The sequence below is a fragment of the Scyliorhinus canicula genome, chromosome 4, assembly GCF_902713615.1.
Source record: "Scyliorhinus canicula chromosome 4, sScyCan1.1, whole genome shotgun sequence".
NCBI classification, from domain to species: Eukaryota; Metazoa; Chordata; class Chondrichthyes; order Carcharhiniformes; family Scyliorhinidae; genus Scyliorhinus; species Scyliorhinus canicula.
The window spans coordinates 124016633-124039124 of NC_052149.1; the positions used below are offsets into that span (position 1 = coordinate 124016633).

The 22492-nt window shown below is 45.8% G+C and overlaps 1 protein-coding gene across 8 annotated transcripts in view; it reads right to left on the reverse strand.

Moving 5' to 3' along the window:
* Positions 1-22492, reverse strand: part of LOC119964940 (uncharacterized protein KIAA1614-like) — a 180178-nt gene that overhangs the window by 102374 nt on the left and 55312 nt on the right. For 6 of the 8 annotated variants that reach the window (XM_038795151.1, XM_038795147.1, XM_038795146.1 and 3 more), the window contains exon 2: positions 3906-3994. The exons of 1 other annotated variant lie outside the window; for it this stretch is intronic. In XM_038795151.1, coding sequence (XP_038651079.1) covers positions 3906-3950 — 45 coding nt within the window. In that variant the 5' untranslated portion in view covers positions 3951-3994. Of the gene's footprint in view, positions 1-3700; positions 3995-22492 lie in introns of all 8 variants that reach the window. One more of the 8 variants, XM_038795148.1, reaches the window with a different exon arrangement.

A 22492-nucleotide genomic window follows, 5' to 3' on the forward strand; every position in this document is an offset into this window, starting at 1 on the left:
ACTGTCAGAGGATACAGCAGGATTTAGATCGTTTGGAAACTTTGGAGAGATAATCCGGACAAATGTGAGGTAATGCATTTTGGAAGGTCTAATGCAGGTAGGGAATATACAGTGAATGGTAGAACCCTCAAGAGTATTGAAAGTCGGAGAGATCTAGGTGTGCAGGTCCACAGGTGCTGAATGGGGCAACACAGGTGGAGAAGGTAGTCAAGAAGGCATACAGCATGCTTGCCTTCATTGGCTGGGGCATTGAGTATAAGAATTGGCAAGTCATGTTGCAGCAGTATAGAACCTTAGTTAGGCCACACTTGGAGTATAATGTTCAATTCTGGTCGCCACACTACCAGAAGGATGTGGAGGCTTTAGAGCGGGTGCAGACGAGATTTACCAGGATGTTGCTTGGTATGGAGGGCATTAGCTATGAGGAGCGGTTGAATAAACTCGGTTTGTTCTCACTGGAACGACGGAGGTTGAGGGCCGACCTGATAGAGGTCTACAAAATTATGAGGTGCATAGACAGAGTGGATAGTCAGAGGCTTTTCCCCAGGGTAGAGGGGTCAATTACTAGGGGGCATAGGCTTAAGGTGCGAGGGGCAAGGTTAGAGTAGATGTACCAGGCAAGTTTTTTTTACACAGAGGGTAGTGGGTGCCTGGAACTCGCTGCCAGAGGAGGTGGTGGAAGCAGGGACGGTAGTGACATTTAAGGGGCATCTTGACAAATACATGTATAGGATGGGAATAGAGGGATACGGACCCAGGAAGTGTAGAAGATTGTAGTTTAGTCGGGCAGCATGGTCGGCACGGGCTTGGAGGGCCAAAGGGCCTGTTCCTGTGCTGTACTTTTCTTTGTTCTTTGTTCTTAACACTTGTTAATTTTAAATCTGAGATAGATAGATTTCTGTTAAGCAAAAATATTCAGTAATATGGGCAGGTATATGGAGTTAGGTCACAACTCAGCCATGATCTCATTGAATGGCGGCACAGACTCGAGGGGCTGAATGGCCTACTCCTGTTCCTATGTTCCGAGCCACCATCTTATTAATTAAAGGAATTCAGATAGTTCAAACCTTGGTCGGCCTCAGAACCTGGGATCGATGATGACCTCAAACGCCTACCTCTTTCGATTCAGACATTTATTGAAATGCAATTCAAATGTTGATTTGTGTTCCGTATATTAAGATCCAGGGTTTTCAGAAAGAAATACTTGCCTTTACACAGCAGTTTATCAGTGATGGAAACTCTCAAAAGGAGGTGAATTTTAAGGTTAAATATTAAGTGGGCAGTTATAATCCCAATGAGGAAACAATGACCAAAATAACAAAATTTATTGAAGAGAAGAGATTATCTACAGGATTTCACTTTTTGCAATTTTTACTTCAACACAAATCAGAACCAATGCAAGCTCCACATGAATTAACAGGCAAATTATATTTCAAATAAAAAGGTAAATTTCACTTTAAATTGTTGATACAACGATGATATATCTTATGCCACAGCAAGCACCTGCATCACTCCATGGACATGTGACACCATGAGCAGCTCCAAGGTTTTCTAACTTACTCTCTGGTACATTGGATCTCACACTTATACACTGATTCGGCACTTGAGTCTCATTCACTGGCAATCAAAGTCCATCTGAAATCCTTGGCTGTTACCCGAATGGCACATTCCTACAGAACTTCCTTAGCTATGTTCACAGCAGTCTCGATGGCACAGATTACCCAGAAATTCCTCTATCTGACCCCTTTAATGCCATTAAACTATCTGGGTGGCTCTGGTCAAACTGAAGGAGCAGCAGTATCCAATTGGCAATCCCTGCGCTCTCATCCTTTCTTCCGCTTCTGTCCTGTTTTAACTGTATTATGCGCACATGCACAAGCTCCTTTTAAACGTGCCTTCTCTATTCTCCTCTGTCTGCAGCTCTCCTTTATGTCTGGCCACAAACCTTTTGGTCGGAACCCCCTTCCTGTTCATATTGCTTCCATGTCAAGTGACAGATGGGCCAATATTTCTTATTATCAAACAAGGTTATGGTCGATCTTTTTACAATTGATACAAACTCTTAAAAGTTATTTTCAAACATTCTTCAAATCTGTTATATTTTCCACAGAAGTTTTAAAGAAATTACAAATTTTCCTTACAGTACTACCTGGGTTAAAGATCGTCACAACAGTGTTATGAGTGGGTAGCCCAGCATCATCCCATAAATGTATGTTTCCTTTGACCTCAACAAAATAACCCACTTTTAGCACTAGGCCCGAATTCAAGCCTCAGTCCTTGTTAAAATTAATGGTGCAGGTTTATGAGGCCTATAGCTTCTCCACAGTGAGATTGTCCTGTTTGAAGAAATGAATTTCAAGCCAGTTGTCTCTCCAAGTTTATTTCCCAGGAAGATCGCTCCCACACCTGAGATTTACTTCTGGTGACGGTCACCCAGCAACCATTTATGAACCCCAACCAGAGCAGGCCCAGCTTCTATAGTGTTGAATATCAGTGAATGGGCCTGAAAACAGGAGCTGGGTCCTTCATTTACTTACACCTCCATCAGCAATGCCTGTTAATATGGCCCAACACAATCGTGAGTTGGGTCACACAATGACGCCCAATTTCTATCTCAATGTTTCCATCAAACTGCACCTTTATAATTCTGATATTTTAAATCCCCCTCACCCATAGCCTTGACTCTCTATCTCTATGACCACCTCTAACTGAGATCAACAGTGTCTGCATTTTAAAAACATCAAGGGAATCGCGATAGAGCAGGAACATGGAGATCAGTCAGGATCTCATTGAATGGTGGAGTGGCCTTGACGGGCTGAATAGCCTACTCATGCTCCTATTTCTAATGTAATCCTATCTCTGACACTCTCCTGTGCATTTACTCCTAGCCTTCACTCGAACAGCGGCTGCTGAGCCTTGAGTTAGAATTCCCTTCCTAAACCCCTTCTACCTTCATTTGTTTCTTTAAGAACCTTCCTTGCGAAGCCATGTCTTTGAGCAGGAGTTTAATCTGTCTGCCCTAACAACTCCATTTCCAACTTGGCAATGCATTTTATATCCCATTGAACTTGTGAGGGGTTCCCCGGGATACATTTCAATGTTAGAGATAGGCTGAGCAGGCATCCTGGTTTTTAATTAAATGTCCCCACGTTTTCCTCAAAATAGTCAAATGTCCCGGTTTTCACCCTTTCCCAATTGTCAGATACAATCTGGGCCTGGGGAGGAAGAAAGTCTGTGTGAAAGGTTGTGCTTGTAAACACCCAACACTGGTTTTGATGCTGTAGGCCTGTATCCCAGCCCCCACCACAACCCCCTTGACATCTCCAAGGGAGTTGTCACTACCCCTTTTGGCCCCAGTGCTGATGACGTCTTTTAAACGATCTACAGAAGAGCGTCGCCAACTCTGACTGGGTATAGTCCAGTAGATGTAATCACATGACCTCCCACCTTTAACGGCTCCTCCCCCAGACTCCCGCCGTTGGCCTCCTGCCATGTCAATCATCACGGAGCCCTGCCTTCCCGAGACTTTTTCAATGTTGTTCTGGGTTTGCCTTTTGAAAATCTGGCCAGCCCAATTGGAAGTGATTTATAAATGTTGCTGAGGGAAGACTAGGCACGGCGTGATCAAAGAAGTACAATGTTTGACTGCACGTACACATGCAAATACCTTTGTTAAAAAGAAGCCAAACCAGCTCTTTACCTGGGCCTTCTGCTGTTTCTGTGGTGCTCGTGACCACTGACTCCTGATCGTGAGAGATTTCTGGTGAACAGCCAAGTCAACATTTGGATCCGCTCACACAAGCTGCAGTTTGTAGCCTCAGTTACTGTCACGCCAGCTATTCCGTTTTGCAGATTTTTCTCTTCGTGTTCCGCGCACACACACACCTGAGTAAAAGCCATCTCACCTTCAGCTCCTGTGCACGGCCATCTTTCAGCGGATCCCTCACCATTACCAACAATCGTTTCTTTTCAAATAAAACTTTTTTCCCAGTGGCTGCAGGCATGCAATGCATGTGTGTGAGAGAGAGAGAGAGAGAGAGAGAGAGAGTAGCTGTATTAGTTCAAACTGCATACCAACGCACCCAACTAATACCCAAAGGGGAAGAAAAACCTACTGACTATAAAAGGCAAAAATGTGTGTAAATCTAACTGGTCTCCATGGTGACAGGCAAAACTGACACGGCCAGACGATTGGAGGCAGCCCAGAAACAGCCTGAAAAGTTCAGCTGCCAACCAATTCATTTCCTGAGACTGCTGAGGTTCAGTTTAAGGAGTGGTGTTGTTGTAATTCTATACCTGCGGACCGAGTTTGCTACTAGCAACGATCTAAAAGGGGCTACACTTTGAGATTGCTATGCAAATGAATCCCGCCTTTGTCACAAAGCTCACTGGGTTACGCAACTGAGGTTTTTGACACATTTCATACTTTCTCTTCTGATTGTTATTCGGAGCCTGCAGGATAGACCCGGAGCCGGCAATAGGCCCGTACCAGCCTCCCCGAACAGGCGCCGGAATGTGGCGACTGGGGGCTTTTCACAGTAACTTCATTTGAAGCCTACTTGTGACAATAAGCGATTTTCATTTCAAGTCTGCAGGATAGACCCGGAACCTGCAGGAATAAAGGTCAATCTCTTGGACAACTCTGTAGGCCAAACTAAACGCAGGGGGTGAGATTCACGCCACCCTCCGGCGATTCTCCGACCCGGCGGGGGGTCGGAGAATCTCGCCCAGGGAGAGAAAACTTGCTGGTGCTTGGATAGCAATTAAGTGCTTATTTTAATTTCTTTGCAGGTTTCTGTTTATTGATTATAAAATATCAAAGGAGAGGGAAACAGGCTGATGAATCTATGGTAGTGTGATCCCTTTGCGGTCAATGTGACTGGCCTGGGGCTAATCACGCAGCAGCAAGCAAACCCCAACCCATAGAGAAAAAGCACAGGGTCCTGGGAGCAGGGGCTCAGGCAGTGTGGACACCGGAGCTGGAGAGTCGAGACTTATCCAACATTGCTCTATGCCTGTATATAGTTCCCTTTGCCAGTTGTTGATAAACCTCTTTTAGTTGTCATGTTCTTGTACACTGGCCGGTAGGAATAATGCACAACAGAACTGTAGTGATCTCTGTATATGTAATTACATAAAGGGTTAATGTGTAGTCAGTACAGTCGGATGCTCACTAGAGGGCAACACTAACAGGGGGTATAAATACAACCTCAATCTGTTTTCCCGCACTCTTCGGGTGTGTTGTGGCTAGAGAACAGAAGTGTATAGTCAGCTCAGAGTGCAAGTATAATATTCATAGTTAATCTAATTCTATCTTGTTTAATTTAACTACTAGTAAAAGTATTGAAGAATCAAATTCACAAGTTAGTTGATTAGTAACTCAATAAATTATTTGTTATCACTGGACGACTTTGAGTATTCATCATCATCAACGTTACGAACTTCTCGGCATAAACAAATGAGTAACATATATTACTTCAAGTAATAGAACAAGAACATCTAGTTCTTGACTAGTTAAAATAAGTTATTATAAAACAAATGTGTGATAAAGATAACTGGCATAAATATATTACAAACTACTAACACTAACCAATTATCCTAGAGCTCCTGCTAGTATGACTATCCACCAACACGACTTACTCTCAACTCCCCAGGAGTCACATGGTAGGTTTACACTGCCACCTGCTGGTCTGAGGTTGTGTACATTATTAAATACAAGATTGCTTATGCATATCATCACAGTTGTTACTAGAAGTCTCCAGTGTATTGAGCAAACACATTGGCAACAAGGTAAACAGTTTGATCATTAATCTTCAGCTGTTCAGGATTTGAGGGAGGAAGGAAGAAACCGCCAAAGTATAATAATAATCTTTATTATTGTCACAGTAGGCTTACATTAACACAGCTATGAAGTTACTGTGAAAAGCCCCTAGTTGCCACACTCCGGAACCTGATCGGGTACACTGAGAGAAAATTCAGAATGTCCAATTCACCTAACAGCACGTCTTTCAGGACTTGTGGGAGGAAACCGGAGCACCCGGAGGAAACCCACGCAGACACAGGGAGAATGTGCAGACTCCGCACAGACAGTGACCCAAGCCGGGAATCGATCCTGCTGTGAAGCAACAGTGCTAACCACCGTGCCGCCCAGACAAGACAGACAAGAATTGGAAACCATCAACAGTAGCACCCAAAAAGTGTGTAAAGTGCCACTGATCAGAAAATTAGGACCGTTCGACCAGGAAGCCGAAAACTGGAGACAGTACATCGAACGGCTCTGCGATTTCTTCACAGCGAATGAGATATCACAGGAAGACGAGCAGAAAGTCAGACTTCTGACAATTTATGGGCATACCAGCATCCTGGCAGCAATCTAACCATGGAGTCCGTTCTTTTTTTTTGAGAGTTTGTCACTTTATTTGAAAAAGCTCTAAGTATTGTACTGTTTTTATGGCTTCTGCCTTTGTGTTCTGTGGAGTGAGGGAGGAGGTGTGAGTTTGGGGGTTGGGGGGGAAGGGGTGATGTTGGGAGGTGGGGGGAAGGAGGGGTAAGGTTGGGCAGAGGCCCAGGAATGAAGGTGAGCCACTAACTTGCCTGTCAGTATAGCCTTAAATTCCTTTCTCCCAATGTGCTGATCTCGCTTTCCCTGAAATGAATTTATGTCATCTACTATCTGTCGTAGTGGTAGTGCTATAATAAGTTTTACTGATTTTTCCCCCAAATATTTCCAATGGAGCGGCAATTTAGCGTGGCCAATCCACCTACCCTGCGTATCTTTGGGTTGTGGGGGTGAGACCCAAGCAGAAATGGGGAGAATGTGCAAACTCCACACAGACAGCCTTGAAACAAAACATCCCGCGGCCTTGTTCATTGTAGCTGGAGACTTCAATCAGGCCAAGCTCAATAGCATGCTACCAAGTTACCACCAACACGTCACCCGTTCCACCAGAGACCCAAACATCCTGGACCACTGCTACACAAATATCAAACATGCCTACCACTCTATCTCCCGCCCACACTTTGGCAATTCTGACCACAAGGCTGTGCTCCTGCTCCCGGCTTATAAGCAAAAACTGAAGCGGGAGAATCCGTCAAAGAAAGTCGTGCATTGTTGGTCTGAGGAATCAGATGATCTCCTACGGGACTGCTCAGAGTCAGTGGACTGGCAGGGCCGGCTCAAGGTACCGGCAACTCGGGCAGTCGGCCGGGGCGCCATGTGCTAGGGGGCGCCATCAGTACTGAGGTTGTAAGATTCTAAGGACGATCTGCGCATTTGCAACATGTTGCCTCCGCTTGATGGCAGCTACGCATGCTCAGTAGCTGCCCACGCGCAGCCCGGAGTCACGTGGGGTGCTCCTTCAGCCCCGGCCCCGCCCCCTGTGCGGCCGCCATGTTGATTGGCCTCGGCCGCCTGCCGGTCTGGTTCAGCCGCTGGCGGCTGCTCAGTGCCTGTGTGAGGCAGTGGCTGCACGGAGGGTCCTCGGCAGGAGGAGGGCCGCCGAGGGGAGCAGGAAAAGGCTATCTGCAGTGGGGAAAGATGATGGAGCGCAGCGCTGGAGGCCTTTAAAATTGGCACTTGTAAGGGCGCAGAAGTTCAGCTTGCCCGGGGCGCCAGCAACCCTAGGGCCGCTGCTGTGGACTGGTCAGTATTTAAAAACTCTGCGCCCAGTCTGAACGAGTACGCCACTACAGTAACTGACTTCATTAGTAAGTGTAGAAGACTGTGTGCCAAAGAAGCAAATCCGCGTGTTTCCCAACCGGAAACCCTGGATGAACAGGGATATCCACTGCTTGCTGAAGTCTAGGTCTGAGGCGTTCAAATCAGGCGACCCTAACCTCGACAAGAAAGCCAGATATGATCTAAAGAAATCCATCAAAGATGCCAAAAGACAGTACCGGACCAACCTCGAGTCCCAGGCTAGCCACACGGATTCCCGCCGTCTATGGCAAGGTCTGCAAGACATAACAGGCTACAAGCTGAAGGTGTGTAAAATCGTCGGCTCCAACGCACCCCTCTTTGATGAGCTCAACGCATTCTATGCCCGCTTTGAGCAAGAGGTCAGCGAGAGCGAGCCCTCCACCCCAGAAGCCGCGGATGAACTTGTATCTGAGATCACCATTGCAGATGTCAAAGCAGCCTTCTCGAAGGTCAACCCTCGGAAAGCCACTGGCCCGGATGGGGTACCCGGACGAGCACTCAGGTCTTGTGCTGGATCAGCTGGTGGGGGTATTCGCAGGCATCTTTAACCTCTCTTTACAACAATCTGAGGTCCCTCTCTGCTTCAAGAAAATGACTATCATCCCTGTACCAAAAAAAAGTCAAGCAGCGTGCCTCATTGACTATCGTCCAGTGGCTCTGACATCCATCATCATGAAGTGCTTCGAAAGGTTAGTCATGGCACGAATCAACTCCAGCCTCCCGGATTGCCTTGATCCACTACAGTTTGTCTACCGCTGCAACAGGTCCACAGCAGACGCCATCTCCATGGCCCTGCACTCTCCCCTGGAACACCGAGATAACAAAGACACTTATGTCAGACTCCTATTTATCGACTACAGCTCAGCCTTCAACACCATCATTCCTACGAAACTCATCTCCAAACTCCGTGGCCTTGGCCTCGGCTCCTCCCTCTGTGACTGGATCCTGAACTTTCTAACCCACAGGCCACAATCAGTAAGGATAGGCAACAACACCTCCTCCATGATCATCCTCAACACCGGCGCCCCACAAGGACACTGGTGTCCTCAGCCCCCTACTATACTCCTTATACACCTATGATTGTGTGGCCAAATCCCCCTCCAACTCGATTTTCAAATTTGCTGATGACAGATTTCAAACAATGTCGAGTATAGGAATGAGATAGAGAATCTGGTGAACTCGTGCGACGACAATAATCTCTCCCTCAATGTCAACAAAACAAAGGAGATTGTCATCGACTTCAGGAAGCGTAGTGGAGAACATGCCCCGTCTACATCAATGGGAACAAAGTAGAAAGGATCGAGAGCTTCAAGTTTTTAGGTGTAGAGATCACCAACAACCTGTCCTGGTCCCCCCATGCCGACACTGTAGTTAAGAAATCCCACCAATGACTCTACTTTCTCAAAAGACTGAAGAAATTTGGCATGTCAGCTATGACCCTCACCAACTTCTACAGATGCACCATGGAAAGCATTCTTTCTGGTTGTATCACAGCTTGGTATGGAGCCTGCTCTGCCCAAGACCGCAGGAAACTACAAAAGGTTGTGAATGTAGCCCAGTCCATCACGCAAACCAGCCTCCTGTCCATTGATTCTGTCCACAAATCCCGCTGCCTCAGAAAGGCAGCAGCATTATTAAGGACCCCACGCACCCCGGACATACTCTCTTCCACCTTCTTCCATCAGGGAAAAGATACCAAAGTTTGAGGTCACGTACCAACCAACTCAAGAACAGCTTCTTCCCTACTGCCATCTGACTTTTGAATGGACCTACCTCGTATTAAGTTGATCTTTTCTCTACACCTTGCTCTAACTGTAACATTATATTCTGCAGTCTCTCCTTCCCTATGCACGGTATGAATTGTTTGTACAGCATGCAAGAAACAATATTTTTCACTGTATACTAATACATGTGACAATAATAAACCAAATCAAAAATCAAATCAAATTAAATGAGTATGCCACCACCGTCACAGACATCATCAGAAAATTTGTGGACGTCTGCATGCCAAAGAAAGTACGTTCCCCAACCGGAAACCATGGTTCAATCGCAAGATTGACTCCGCAAGATTGACAGGTCTGAGGCGTTCAAATCAGGCAGCCCTGACCTAGACAGGAATCCAGATATGACCTCCGCAAAGCCATCCGAGATGCCAAGAGAGAATAGCAGACAAAGATAGAGTCACAGACTAGCGTTACAGACTCTCGGTGTTTGTGGCAAGGCCGAAACAACATCACGGGCTGCAAAGCGAAGCTAAGTAGTTTCTGCAGCAGCAGCGCACCCCTCCCCGATGAACTCAATGCATTCTATGCTCGGTTCGAGCAGGCAACCAACAATCCGCTGCCGAGTACCTCAGCAGCTCATAACACACCCATACCCACCATCACATCTTCCAAAGTCAGATCGGCCTTCCTGAAAGTGAAACCTCAGAAGGCGACGGGCCCGGACGGGATCCCTGGTCGTGCACTCAGAGCCTGCGCAGACCAGCTGGCAGATGTGATCGCGGACATCTTTAACCTGTTCCTACTCCGCTCCGAGGTCCCCACCTGCTTCAAGAAGACCACCATCATACCGGTGCCAAAGAAGAACCAGGCCCTGACTTCAGTCATTTTTTAAAAAAAAATTTAGAGTACCCAATTATTTTTTCCAATTAAGGGGCAATTTAGCGTGGCCAATCCATCTATCCTGCACATCTTTTGGGTTGTGGGGGTGAAACCCACGCAGACACGGGACAGTGACCCAGGGCCGGGATTCAAACCCGGGTCCTCAGTGCCGTAGGCAGCAATGCTACTGACTTCAGTCATAATGAAGTGCTTCGAGAGGTTGATCATGAAGCGCATCATCTCCATACTCCCAGAACGCCTTGATCCTCTGCAATTCGCATACCGTTGCAACCGGTCCACAGCAGACGCCATTTCCTTGGCCCTACACTCATCCCTAGAGCATCTCGACAACAAGGACTCCTGCATCAGACTCCTATTTATTGACTACAGCTCCTCCTTCAACATCATAATCCCAGGCAAGCTCATATTAAAGCTCCAAAACCTAGGACTTGGCTCCTCACTCTGCGACTGGATCCTCGATTTTCTGACCAACAGACCACAATCAGTAAGAATAAACAACAACACCTCCTCCACAATAGTCCTCAATATCGGGGCCTCGCAAGGCTGCGTACTTAGCCCCCTACTCTACTCCCTGTACACATACGACTGCATGGCAAAACTTGGTTCCAACTCCATCTACACGTTTGCTGATGATACGACCATAGAGGGCCAGATCACGAATAATAATGAGTCAGAATACAGGAGGGAGATAGAGAACCTAGTGGAGTGGTGTAACAATCTCTCCCTCAATGCCAGCAAAACTAAAGAGCTGGTCATTAACCTCAGGAAGCAAAGCACTGTACACACCCCTGTCACCATCAACGGGGCCGAGGTGGAGATGGTTAGCAGTTTCAAATTCCTAGGGGTCCACCCACATCGATGCTACCACCAAGAAAGCACAACAGTGTCTCTACTTCCTCAGGAAACTAAGGAAATTTGGCATGTCCACATCAACTCTTACCATAGATGCACCATAGAAAGCATCCTATCGGGCTGCTTCACAGCCTGGTATGGCAGCTGCTCAGTCCAAGACCGCAAGAAACTTCAGAGAGTCGTGAATACCGCCCAGTCCATCACACGAACCTGCCTCCCACCATTGACTCCATCTACACCTCCCGCTGCCTGGGGAAAGTGGGCAGCATAATCAAAGACCCCTCCCACCCGGCTTATACACGCTTTCAACTTCTTCCATCGGGCAGGAGATACAGAAGTCTGGGAACACGCATGAAAAGATTCAAAAACAGCTTCTTCCCCGCTGTTACCAGACCCCTAAATGACCCTCTTATGGACTGACCTGATTAACACTACACCCTTTATGCTCCATCCGATGTCAGTGTCTATGTCGTTACCTTGTGTACCTTATTATGTATTTAATTTTATTATTATGTACTTAACCATCTGTTGAGCTGCTTGCAGGAAAATACTTTTCACTGTACCTCGGTACATGTGACAATAAACAAATCCAATCCAATCCAATCCTGGTGGATGGCAGGTTAACGTCCATTTGCAGCTTCTTTCCTCTCCACCAGAAGCTCTACGGTCGGGACCTCGGAGTACTTTCTGTCGACCTCCAGAATGGAGTTGATCAGTTACTGCTTGGCCATCCTCTCTTCCGTGTCTCTACATGCCTTGTAGGCTATAATCTCTCCCCTAGCCACCGCCTTCAGTGCCTCCCAGAACATGAAAGGTGAGACCTCCACGCTCTGGTTATTTGTGATGTACTCGCCTATGTCTTGTGATGTTTTCTGGCAGCAGCCCTTATCGGCCAGTAGGTCCCTGTCCAACCTCCACGTGGGGCATGGGCACGGCCAGTCTCAAGCCTCACATCCATGTAGAGTGGAGCATGGTCAGAGATAACTATTGAGGAATATTCTCCCTCTCCCTCGAACGCTCGTCTTTCTCCCTCAGGTGTATATCCAGCAGGAAGACTGTCTTCCTTCAAACCTCTGAGGTGGGTGAAGACTCTGGATCTTTTCACTGGGCCGTTATATCCCCTGTCATTCCAGGTGATAATCCTGGTTTGGGGGGGGGGGTTCTGTCCCTCCTGCTCCTGTGGGATTAACCATACCTACCTGGTGGATGTGCCCCTGGACTCTGGGGTCTCCCTTTGTTCGGGGCCATCCAAAATGGCCACGGTTACCAGCCTCACCATGAGGTCAGGCCCTTGCGCTCTGGTGTTTCCCTTTTCCCAGGGACCCTCCAAAGTTACTGTTTGTGGCACCATCTTGTTTCCTCAACCCGTTCCTCACTCGCTGAAGCCGATGTGAAAACCAACTCATTCTCCCTGGTCTATTTATTTTGTGCTCAACCCCCCCTGTCCCACCCTCTCCATTCCCCCCCTGCCCACCCTCCCCATTCCCCCCCAGCCCACCCTCCCCATTCCCCCCCAGCCCCTTCTCCATTCCCCCCTGCCCACCCTCCCCATTCCCCCCCAGCTCCTCCCCCAATCCCCCATGCCCACCCTCCCAGCCCCTTCCCCATTCCACCTCTGCCATCTATTTCTGCTAGTGTGGTAGCCCCCCCCCTACCGGGGCTGGTCTCACCCCTTCCTTATACCTGCTGACTGCCCATTTTCCCTGTTTAAACCCATCACCTGCCTTCCCCTGTCCTCGCTTCCTTCCGCAACCCAGTCCTCCCCTTACTACCAGAGCAGGGCTCATAGTCCAATGGGTCTTTGATTTTCCCTCTCACCGCTGCCTTGCCTGGCCCTTGTCCAGGTTGTTGTTTTTTCCGAATTTGTTCGCTTCCTCTGGGGTGTTAAAGTAATGTTCTTTCTTCTGGTATGTGATCCAGAGTTTGGTCAGGAACAGCAGACCGAAACGTACCCCGTTCTTGTGGAGGGCCAACTTCGCCTGGTTGAACTCGGCCCTTCATTTTGCTAGGTCTGCCCCAATGTCCTGATAGATAAGAGTTTTATGTCCTTCCCAGGCGCTCACTTTTGCCTGGGCGGCACGGTAGCACAGTGGTTAGCATGTCGCTTCACAACTCCAGGGTTCCTGGTTCGATTCCCGGCTTGGGTCACTGTTGTGCGGAGTCTGCACATTCTCCCCGTGTGTGCGTGGGTTTCCTCCGGGTCCTCCGGTTTCCTCCCACTGTACAAAGATGTGCAGGTTAGGTGGATTGGCCATGATAAATTGCCCTTAGTGTCCAAAGGGGTTGGGTGGGGTTGCTGGGTTATGGGTATTGGGCGGAGTTTTGGGCTTAAATGGGGTGCTCTTTCCAAGGGCCGGTGCAGGCTCGATGGGCCGAAGGGCCTCCTTCTGCACTGTAAATTCTATGTTCTATGTCTGGTGTGCCCACCGTATGATCCCCTCACGGTTCTGCTATCAATGGAGTTTGCAATGATCGCCCTCGGCTGCTCCTCGGCTTTGGGCTTCGGCCTAAGTGACCTGCACGCTCTGTCGAGTTCAAGGGGGTTGGGGAGGTTGTTTCTCCTGATTAAGTCAGCCAGCATTTGGACGATGTAGCCCGTTGGATCACTGCCCTCGATACTTCCGGCAGGCCCATGAACCGAATATTCTGTCGTCGGGACCTGTTCTCTTGGTCCTCGACTTTCCCCTCAAATTCCCCTGGGCCGCCACCAACCTTTTCACTTCTGCTTCTAGGGTGACGATTCTGTCACTCTGGTCCATCGAGGCCTTCCCCATGTCGAGGATTGTCTTCTCCTGTGTCTCCACTTTCTTCCCCATGTTATGGGTCAGTGTTTAGAGAATCCCAAAGTGTATCATGGAGTTCACCTGACCCATAACCTTTTATAGATTGTGGTATGGGGAGCACACGGCTCACTCTACGGGTATGCAACAGCAGAAATGGACAAGTATTTTTTAAAAACAATACAATGTTTATTCTAGGAACTCAATTTAACCTTTTTAAAACAAACAGTGAAAATCTTAGCAACCATTAATTCAAATACACCCCCCAAAGAATACAACACTAAGTAATCTGTATGCTGTTCTTTTAACATCCAAAAGACTTAACAAATCTCTAAACAGAAGCACATCAGGGTTTACATTCAATACTGAAACCTTTTACATTCTGGGTCCACCAAATGATCGATAGATAGTCTTTGGATGGCAGACCTCAGATGCAGCTCACTGAAAAACACAGACACACCCAAGCTTTTTCTCAACCTGAAACTAAAAAGCAGAAGTAGAGCTCAGCTCCACCCACACTCTGACATCACTCCAGTAACATGAGCAGCTTCATTTCGTAAAGGTACATTTCTTAAACACACATTTCTTAAAGGTACTCTCACAGGACAATCACCCCAAGAAAAAAAAATAAACCATCCACTTCAATATGGTTTCATTTTTCACCTTTTCACCATTCTTTAAGGAATGCACACAGTAAATATACTTTATCGTTGCAAAAAACAACACATGCAAACAGGTACAATAATATAGTCCATTTTTTTTTCATTCGTCGTCCTCCAACTGAAATTCTTCTTGATTAACAGTCTCCTTGAACAAGAAGGTGTCTGCACGATCCATCCATTTCTCTACGCCTCGGCATTTCTCTTTAAAGTCAGATACTTCAGTTCAATCTGATCAGAGTCCCTTGCAATTATCCAACACATGCGCATTGGTTATCACAGCTTTCAGGCAGTCAAATGCCTCTTGAAACTCTGCTGTCCATTGAAATTTTTGATGTTTCTTCAGCAAGTCCATCAGTGGAGCAATCACATGACAAAGCTTTTGCACAAATATTCGATCAAATCCACTCATGCCAAGAAATCGCATTATTTCCCTTTGTCGCGAGTGTTTCGGAAACTCCTCAAGGAAAGTGATTCGGCTTTTCCAAATTCGCTTTTGGCTAGGTTTATCACCAAACCCGCCTGCTGAAGTCGATCGAATAACTCCATCAGATGTTTTAAATGGTCTTTCCATGTCTGACTGAAAATTACCAGATCGTCGAAGTATACCGCACAATTGGGTAATCCTGAAACGGCTTTGTTAGGTAATCATTGAAATGTGGCTGGGGCGTTTTTCATGCCAAATGGCATAACTTTGAATTGGTATACACCATCTGGAGTCACAAAAGCTGAAATCTCCTTTGCCCTTTCGGATAAAGGTACCTGCCAGTAACCTTTAAGTAAATCCAATTTGGAAATAAAAGCGGACTGTCCCACTTTCTCAATGCAATCCTCCAAACGTGGGATAGTATAAGAGTCTGTTCTTGTAACTGCATTAACCTTTCTATAGTCCACACACAACATTTGGGTACCGTCTGGTTTAGGCTCCATCACTATGCGTGAGCTCCATTACCTGCAACCCACTTCAATTATGCCATTTTAAAGCATACTCTCAATCTCTTTGTTAACCTGTGCCTAATTTTAAAGGGTTAAGTCTATATGGATGTTGTTTTATTGGAACAGCATTTCCCACATCTACATCATGCATAGCCATTTTAGTACTTCCCAATTTATCTCCACAAACTTGCCCATGTGATATCAATAACTCTTTCAGGTCAGTTCATTTTTCCTCTAAGATAAATCAACAATTTATCCTATTTTTTAAGAACATCCTCATTTTCCAATTTAATTTGAGGTATGTCAAATTCACAGTCATCTGGATTTGGTTCGTCACTTTGAGTTAGAATAATTAAAACCTCCTTTTTCTCTCCTTCCCTTTCAAAGTACCTTTTAAGCATATTCACATGACACACTCGGTGATTCTTCCTTCTATCTGGTGTTTTTACCACATAATTCACCTCACTTAATTTCCTTTCAATCTGATACGGTCCACAAAACCTTGCTTTTAAAGGTTCACCTACCACTGGTAACAACACTAAAACTTTATTTCCACTGTCAAAAATACGGCCTTTGGATTTCTTGTCCGCTACCCGTTTCATCACATTTTGTGCAACTTTCAAATGTTGTCCAGTCAATTCATCTGCTCTATTTAATCATTCCCTAGAATTTGACACGTAATCCAATAATGTAATTTCCAATTTCTCACCCACCAATTTTTCCTTAATCAATTTAAGTGGTCCTCTTACCTCATGACCAAACTTAGTTCAAAAGGACTAAATTTGGTTGACTCATTAGGTGCATCCCTAATTGCAAACAGTACAAATGGAATTCCTTTATCCCAATCCTCTGGATAATCTTGACAATAAGTCCTCAACATTGTCTTTATTGTCTGATGTCACCTTTCTAGCGCTTTCTGCGATTCTGAATGGTATGCAGCTGATTTAAATTGTTTTATTCCGAAGCTATCCATAACTTCTTTGAATAACCTTGTGGTAAAATTTGATCCTTGATCTGATTGTATTTGTGTGGGTAGTCCATATCTAGGGAAGAGTTTAAATAATTCTTCCACAATCTTTTTAGCTGTAATATTACGTACTGGAATGGCATCTGGAAACCTAGTAGACACATCCACATCCATTATTGTGATATTGATTCCCATTTTTTGTCGTAGGAAGCAGTCCTACGCAATCAATTAGGACCCTTGTAAAAGGTTCCTTAAATGCTGGAATGGGTATTAAGGGTGCTGGTTTTATCACTGCTTGAGGTTTCCCTATCACTTGACATGTGTGACATGAGTGACAAAATTTAACTACATCTTTATGTAGTCTGGGCCAATAAAAATGTTTCTGGATTTTAGCTTGAGTTTTCCTTATTCCCAAATGACGTCCCACTGGTATCTCATGTGCAACTCGCAACACCTCCTTTCTATGCCCTACCGGCAATACTACTTGATGAACTTCTGCCCACTTTTTATCCACCTGCATATGTAAAGGTCTCCATTTTCTCATCAAGAAATCACTTTTACGGTAATAACAGTCTTGTATGCACTTAGATTCCTCTTCCGTGTATGCTTTCTGATACATCCGTTTTATTTTTATATCTTTCTGTTGTAACTCTGCCAATTTTCCTGAACTAAAAATATCCACCTCATCCTCCACCTGTTCTTGTTCTTTTTCAACCACCTGATCAAAAATCGTTTCTGATAATTGCACTTCAACTTCATCTTCACTCTTTGATTTCTCCTCTTGTCTTAACCTGTGACTTTGTGACCTTGTTACTACACAATCCCGGAAAAATCCCAGGATATTCGTCCTTCAACACTTCAGTTGTCTGATTTTCCACTGGCTGATCAACCACAGGAGGCACCACTCCCACCTGCGATCCAGCTATATCATTACCCAAGATAAACTGTATTCCTGGACAAGATAGTTTCTCTATTACTCCTACTACCACTTCACCACTCTTCACTGGACTTTCCAACCTTACCTTATATAATGGAATGCTACTCCTCTCACCCTGAATTCTACATATTACCACCTTTTTTGGCAACAATCTTCCCAAACTACATAACTCCTCATCTCTTACCATTAAAGATTGACTAGCTCCCGTATCTCTTAAAATTGTGACTTCTTTACCTGCTCCTCCGATACACATGAGTAAACTTTACACACACAAGTAAATTCTTTAAAGACCTCTGGCACCTTCTTATCAATCACCTCTTGAACAGGCTGTACAATCTTTTGCACTTCCTTCGCTTCACTTGGGCTTTCCTTTCCCACTTTAACAAACCCCACTGTCTTATCCTGTTTTACCATATCAGCCTTCCCAGTGCTTTTCTTCAACCACCAACACTGTGACTTTACATGGCCTATTTTATTACAGTGAAAACATTTGAAACTTTTGATTTCTTTTTCATACTCCTGGATATTTTTTTAAATCTGGGGTACACTCTCCTTATTATCTCCCATCAGATCACCTTTACCTTGAGTATTTCTCATGTCCCCAATTTCTATCCCTCACAGGCTGAAACTGATGTCGGAAACCAAGCTTTGATTTATGAACTAATTCATAATCATCTGCCATTTCTGCTGCTAATCTCGCAGTTTTAACCCTCTGTTCTTCCACATGAGTTCTCACTACATCCGGAATTTAATTTTTAAACTCCTCCAAAAGTATAATTTCTCTGAGAGTTTCATACGTTTGATCTATTTTTAAAGCCCTTATCCACTAATCAAAATTACTCTGAGCCTTTCAAACTCCATGCATGTTTGACCAAATTCTTTCCTTAAATTTCTAAAACTTTGTCTGTAGGCTTCTGGCACTAGTTCATATGCACCTAAGATCGATTTTTTCACCTTCTCATACGTCCTAGATACCTCCTCTGATAGTGATGCAAACACTTCACTAGCTCTATCTAGCAGCTTTGTTTGAATCAGTAACACCCACATGTCCTGTAGCCATTTCATTTGTTTAGCTACCTTCGCAAATTAAATAAAAAAGGCTTCCACCTCCTTCTCATCAAACCTTGGCAATGCTTGGACATATTTAAATAGATCCCCACCAAGCCTTCGACTTTGACGCTCTTTCTCACCATCCTCATCACAATCATCCAACTGTACGTTTCCCTTTATGCCTGCCTATTTTAACTGACTGTCATGTTTCATGGCCATTTTCTGAAGTTCAAACTCTCTCTCTTTATCCTTTTCCCTGATCTGTATCTCCCTTTCTCTTTCTTTTTGTTCTGCTTGGGCTATTCTTTCTTTTCTCCTTTCTTCTCACTCCTTTTCTTTTTCCTCTCTCTCTTTCATATTTAAGCTGCTTTAATTCTTTCTCCTGTTCCATTTGTTTAATTTGTAACTGAATTTTTGCCATTTGAATGAGACAAACTGTATCTCAGGCAAATGTAAATGCTTAGCCACCACCATAATTACCTCATCTTTTTGCATTTTGTCAGGTAATATTAACTGCAATGTTTTTGCCAAATCTAACAGTCTGTTTTTAGTGTCTGTCCGTAAGGTACTGCGTGTGATCGTCTCCACCCCCAAAAACTTCTGAGCCTCTGAAAGAGCCATTGTCCACAACTCACTCCCCACTTAAACAAAAATACCGCACCTGAAAAGCAACCACAATATCACAATATGCTCACCCTTCACTGTTTTGAGGTTCACTAAGCCAATCCAATAAATAGACTTTAACCCCCACGAGCCCCCAATTGTTATTGGTCGGGGTTTAGAGAATCCCAAAGTGTATCATGGAGTTCACCTGACCCACAACTTTTACTAGATTGTGGTATGGGGAGCATACAGCTCACTCTACGGGTATGGAACAGCAGAAATGGACAAGTATTTTTTAAAAACAAAACAATGTTTATTCTATGAACTCAAGTTAACCTTTTTAAAACAAACAGCGAATATCTTAGCAACCATTAATTCAAATACACCCCCCAAAGAATACAACACTAAGTAATCTGTATGCTGTTCTTTTAACATCCAAAAGACTTAACAAATCTCTAAACAGAAGCACATCAGGGTTTACATTCAATACTGAAACCTTTTACAATTCTGGGTTCACCAATTGATCAATAGATAGTCTTTGGATGGCAGACTTCAGATGCAGCTCACTGAAAAACACAGACACACCCAAGCTTTTTTCTCAAACTGAAACTAAAAAGCAGAAGTAGAGCTCAGCTCCACCCACACTCTGACATCACTCCAGTAACATGAGCAGCTCTATTTCTTAAAGGTACATTTCTTAAACACCCATTTCTTAAAGGTACTCTCACACGACACCCAGCCCATGATGGCCATCGCCACTGCCACCACCACCTTAACCGCCACCTGGATTTCTGTCCTGATTGCCTCCTTCATGGCGGTCAGCTCCTTCATAAGGAAGTTCTTCCATCCGTCTCCAAGGGGTGGAGGGGGAAGGCTGATGCTCGGGTCATTGGTCTCCCTCTCTCCTGGGGGGGCCGGGCGCCTTCACCTCGTGGGTCTATCACCTCGCCAGCATGCTGCTCGTGGCTTTTTCCACCACTTTTGCAACTTTTAGGTCCCTTGAGATCCTGTTTGCTAGCATACGTGGTTGTTTTCTTCTCGTTGTTGAGGTAGTTTAGTCTTCGGATTTTGGGCAAAATTTGACTAAAAGTGCCCTGTTTGGTTCTGGTTTGGAGCAGCACATCACTATCAACGGAAGTCCAAAGAGTCCGTCTGGGTGGGAATAGAGGGGTTGTTCCTGGTACTTCTAATGCAGGGAACAACCTCTCTATCTACCAGAACTCATCCCTACAGATGCTGCCAGACCTGCTGAGATTTTCCAGCATTTCCTCTTTTGGTTTCCAATTCCAGCATCTGCCGTAATTTGCTTTTATCCAAGGTAAATGAGCTTGTTGCGTACATTGAAATTGGCCGGAACGATGTTGTGGGCATCACAGTGACGTGGCTGCAAGGGGATCAGGCTGGGATCTAAATATACAAGGATATGTGTCCTATCGAAAGGACAGGCAGATGGGCAGAGGGGGCGGGGTTGCATTGTTAGTAAGGAATTAAATTAAATTGATAGCAAGAAGTGATATAGGATCAGAAGGCATAGAATCCCTATGGGTAGAGTTGAGGAATTGCAAAAGTAAAAAGACCCTGATGGGAGTTACGTACAGGCCCCCAAGCAGTAGGCAGGATGTGGGGCAGAAAATAAATCAGGAGATAGAAAAGGTATGTAAAAAAGGCAATATTGCAATAATCATGGGGGACTTCAGTGTGCAGGTGGACTGGGAAAATCAGATTTGTGGAATGTCGAAGAGATGTTTTTTTGGAGCAGAGCGTACTAGGGAACAGGCAATTCTGGATTTGCCCCGGGTCTGATGAAATATTAACCGCAGAAAATCACACCCTCTTATTGGTCAACACAGAGGTACCCCCTGCCCTACATTCAAACCCGAATGATATACCTGCCCCACCCAGCCCTTCCGCAACTTTGTTTGATCTTTCATTGTCAAATGGGTCTCCTGTAAAAAAAAACATCAGTCTTCAAACCTCTCAGGTGCGCAAACATCCGGGACCTTTTTGCTGGGCCATTTAACCCCCTCACATTCCAAGTTACATGCACCCATGAAATGAACTTCTGCCCGAATCCAAACCTCCCAAGAACCTCAATGAGGTACTCCCACTTCACCCTGTTGAATGGTTTCTCTGCATCCATAGATATTATCACCTCCAGCTCAGAGGCTGAAGTAGGTGGGAGGACAACGTTCAGAACCCGCTGTATATTAGCCAACGGTTGCCTACCCTTCACAAATCCTGTCTAGTCTTCTGCAACTATACCCGGGCTACATGGCTCTAACCGCAAAGCCAGCACCATAGCCAATACCTTGGCATCCACATTCAGCAGCGAAATGGGCCTGTCAGAACCACACTCCATGGGATCCTTATCTTTCTTTAAGATGAGGGAGATGGAGGCCTGTGATACTGGATCAGGCAGGGGAACCTTGCGCTAAAGAGTCATTATATATCTACCATTAATGGCACCAGCTGGTCTGAAAATGCTTTGTAAAACTCAACAGTATACCCATCAGGGCCTGGAGCCTTATCCATCTGCATCAACCCAATCGCCCTTAGCACCACCTCTAAGCCTAGCAGTGCCTCCACCTCCTCCCTCTCTACGTTCGGGAAGGACACCCTGTCCAGAAACCCGACCATGTCTGACCCCCCCCCCCCCCCCCCCCCCCCCCCACCCTCTGGAGGCTCTGACTTATAAAGATACCAATAGAAAGCTTCAAATGCCGCATTGACTTCCCTCGGCATGGTCACTAAGCTGCCCCTCGAGTCCCTGACCTGTACACTCTCCCGGGAGGCCACCTGCTGCCTCAGCTGGTGCACCAGTAGACGGCCTGCCTTCTCCCCATGCTCATACACTACACCGCTCACACGGCGCAGCTGCTTCCTAGTTGTAAGCAGCTCTGGGGTAGAATCCTCCGAGTAGCGACGTGTTTTCAGGATCGTCCCCACCATTTGCAGCCATTCACCCTCACTGCCATGTCTAAATGCACTTTATACCAAATTACTTCTCTAATCACCAACTTAAATAATTTGGGGGGAGAGACCAATCCATTCCCATTAAAACCAATGTACTCTTCTATGGCTACGGCTCTGTGTTCACAGACCCCCTCCTCCGCCAGTAGCACCACATCTGATCTCCAGGTGCCCACTGGGTGGGATCTGTCCCCAGCTCAAGGTGCACAAAATGTGGGGCATGATCAGACTCTCAGACCCCCCCAGGAGCAGGGACTTACCCAACAAAAAATAGCCTATCCTTGAGTAAACCCCGTGCACATGTGAAAAAAATGGGAATTGGCGATCGTGTGGGTGCAGGAATCTCCATGGGTCTGCTCCCCCTGTCTGCTCCACGAGGGTCTGAAGCACTTTCGTCAACCCTGCGGGACTTAGG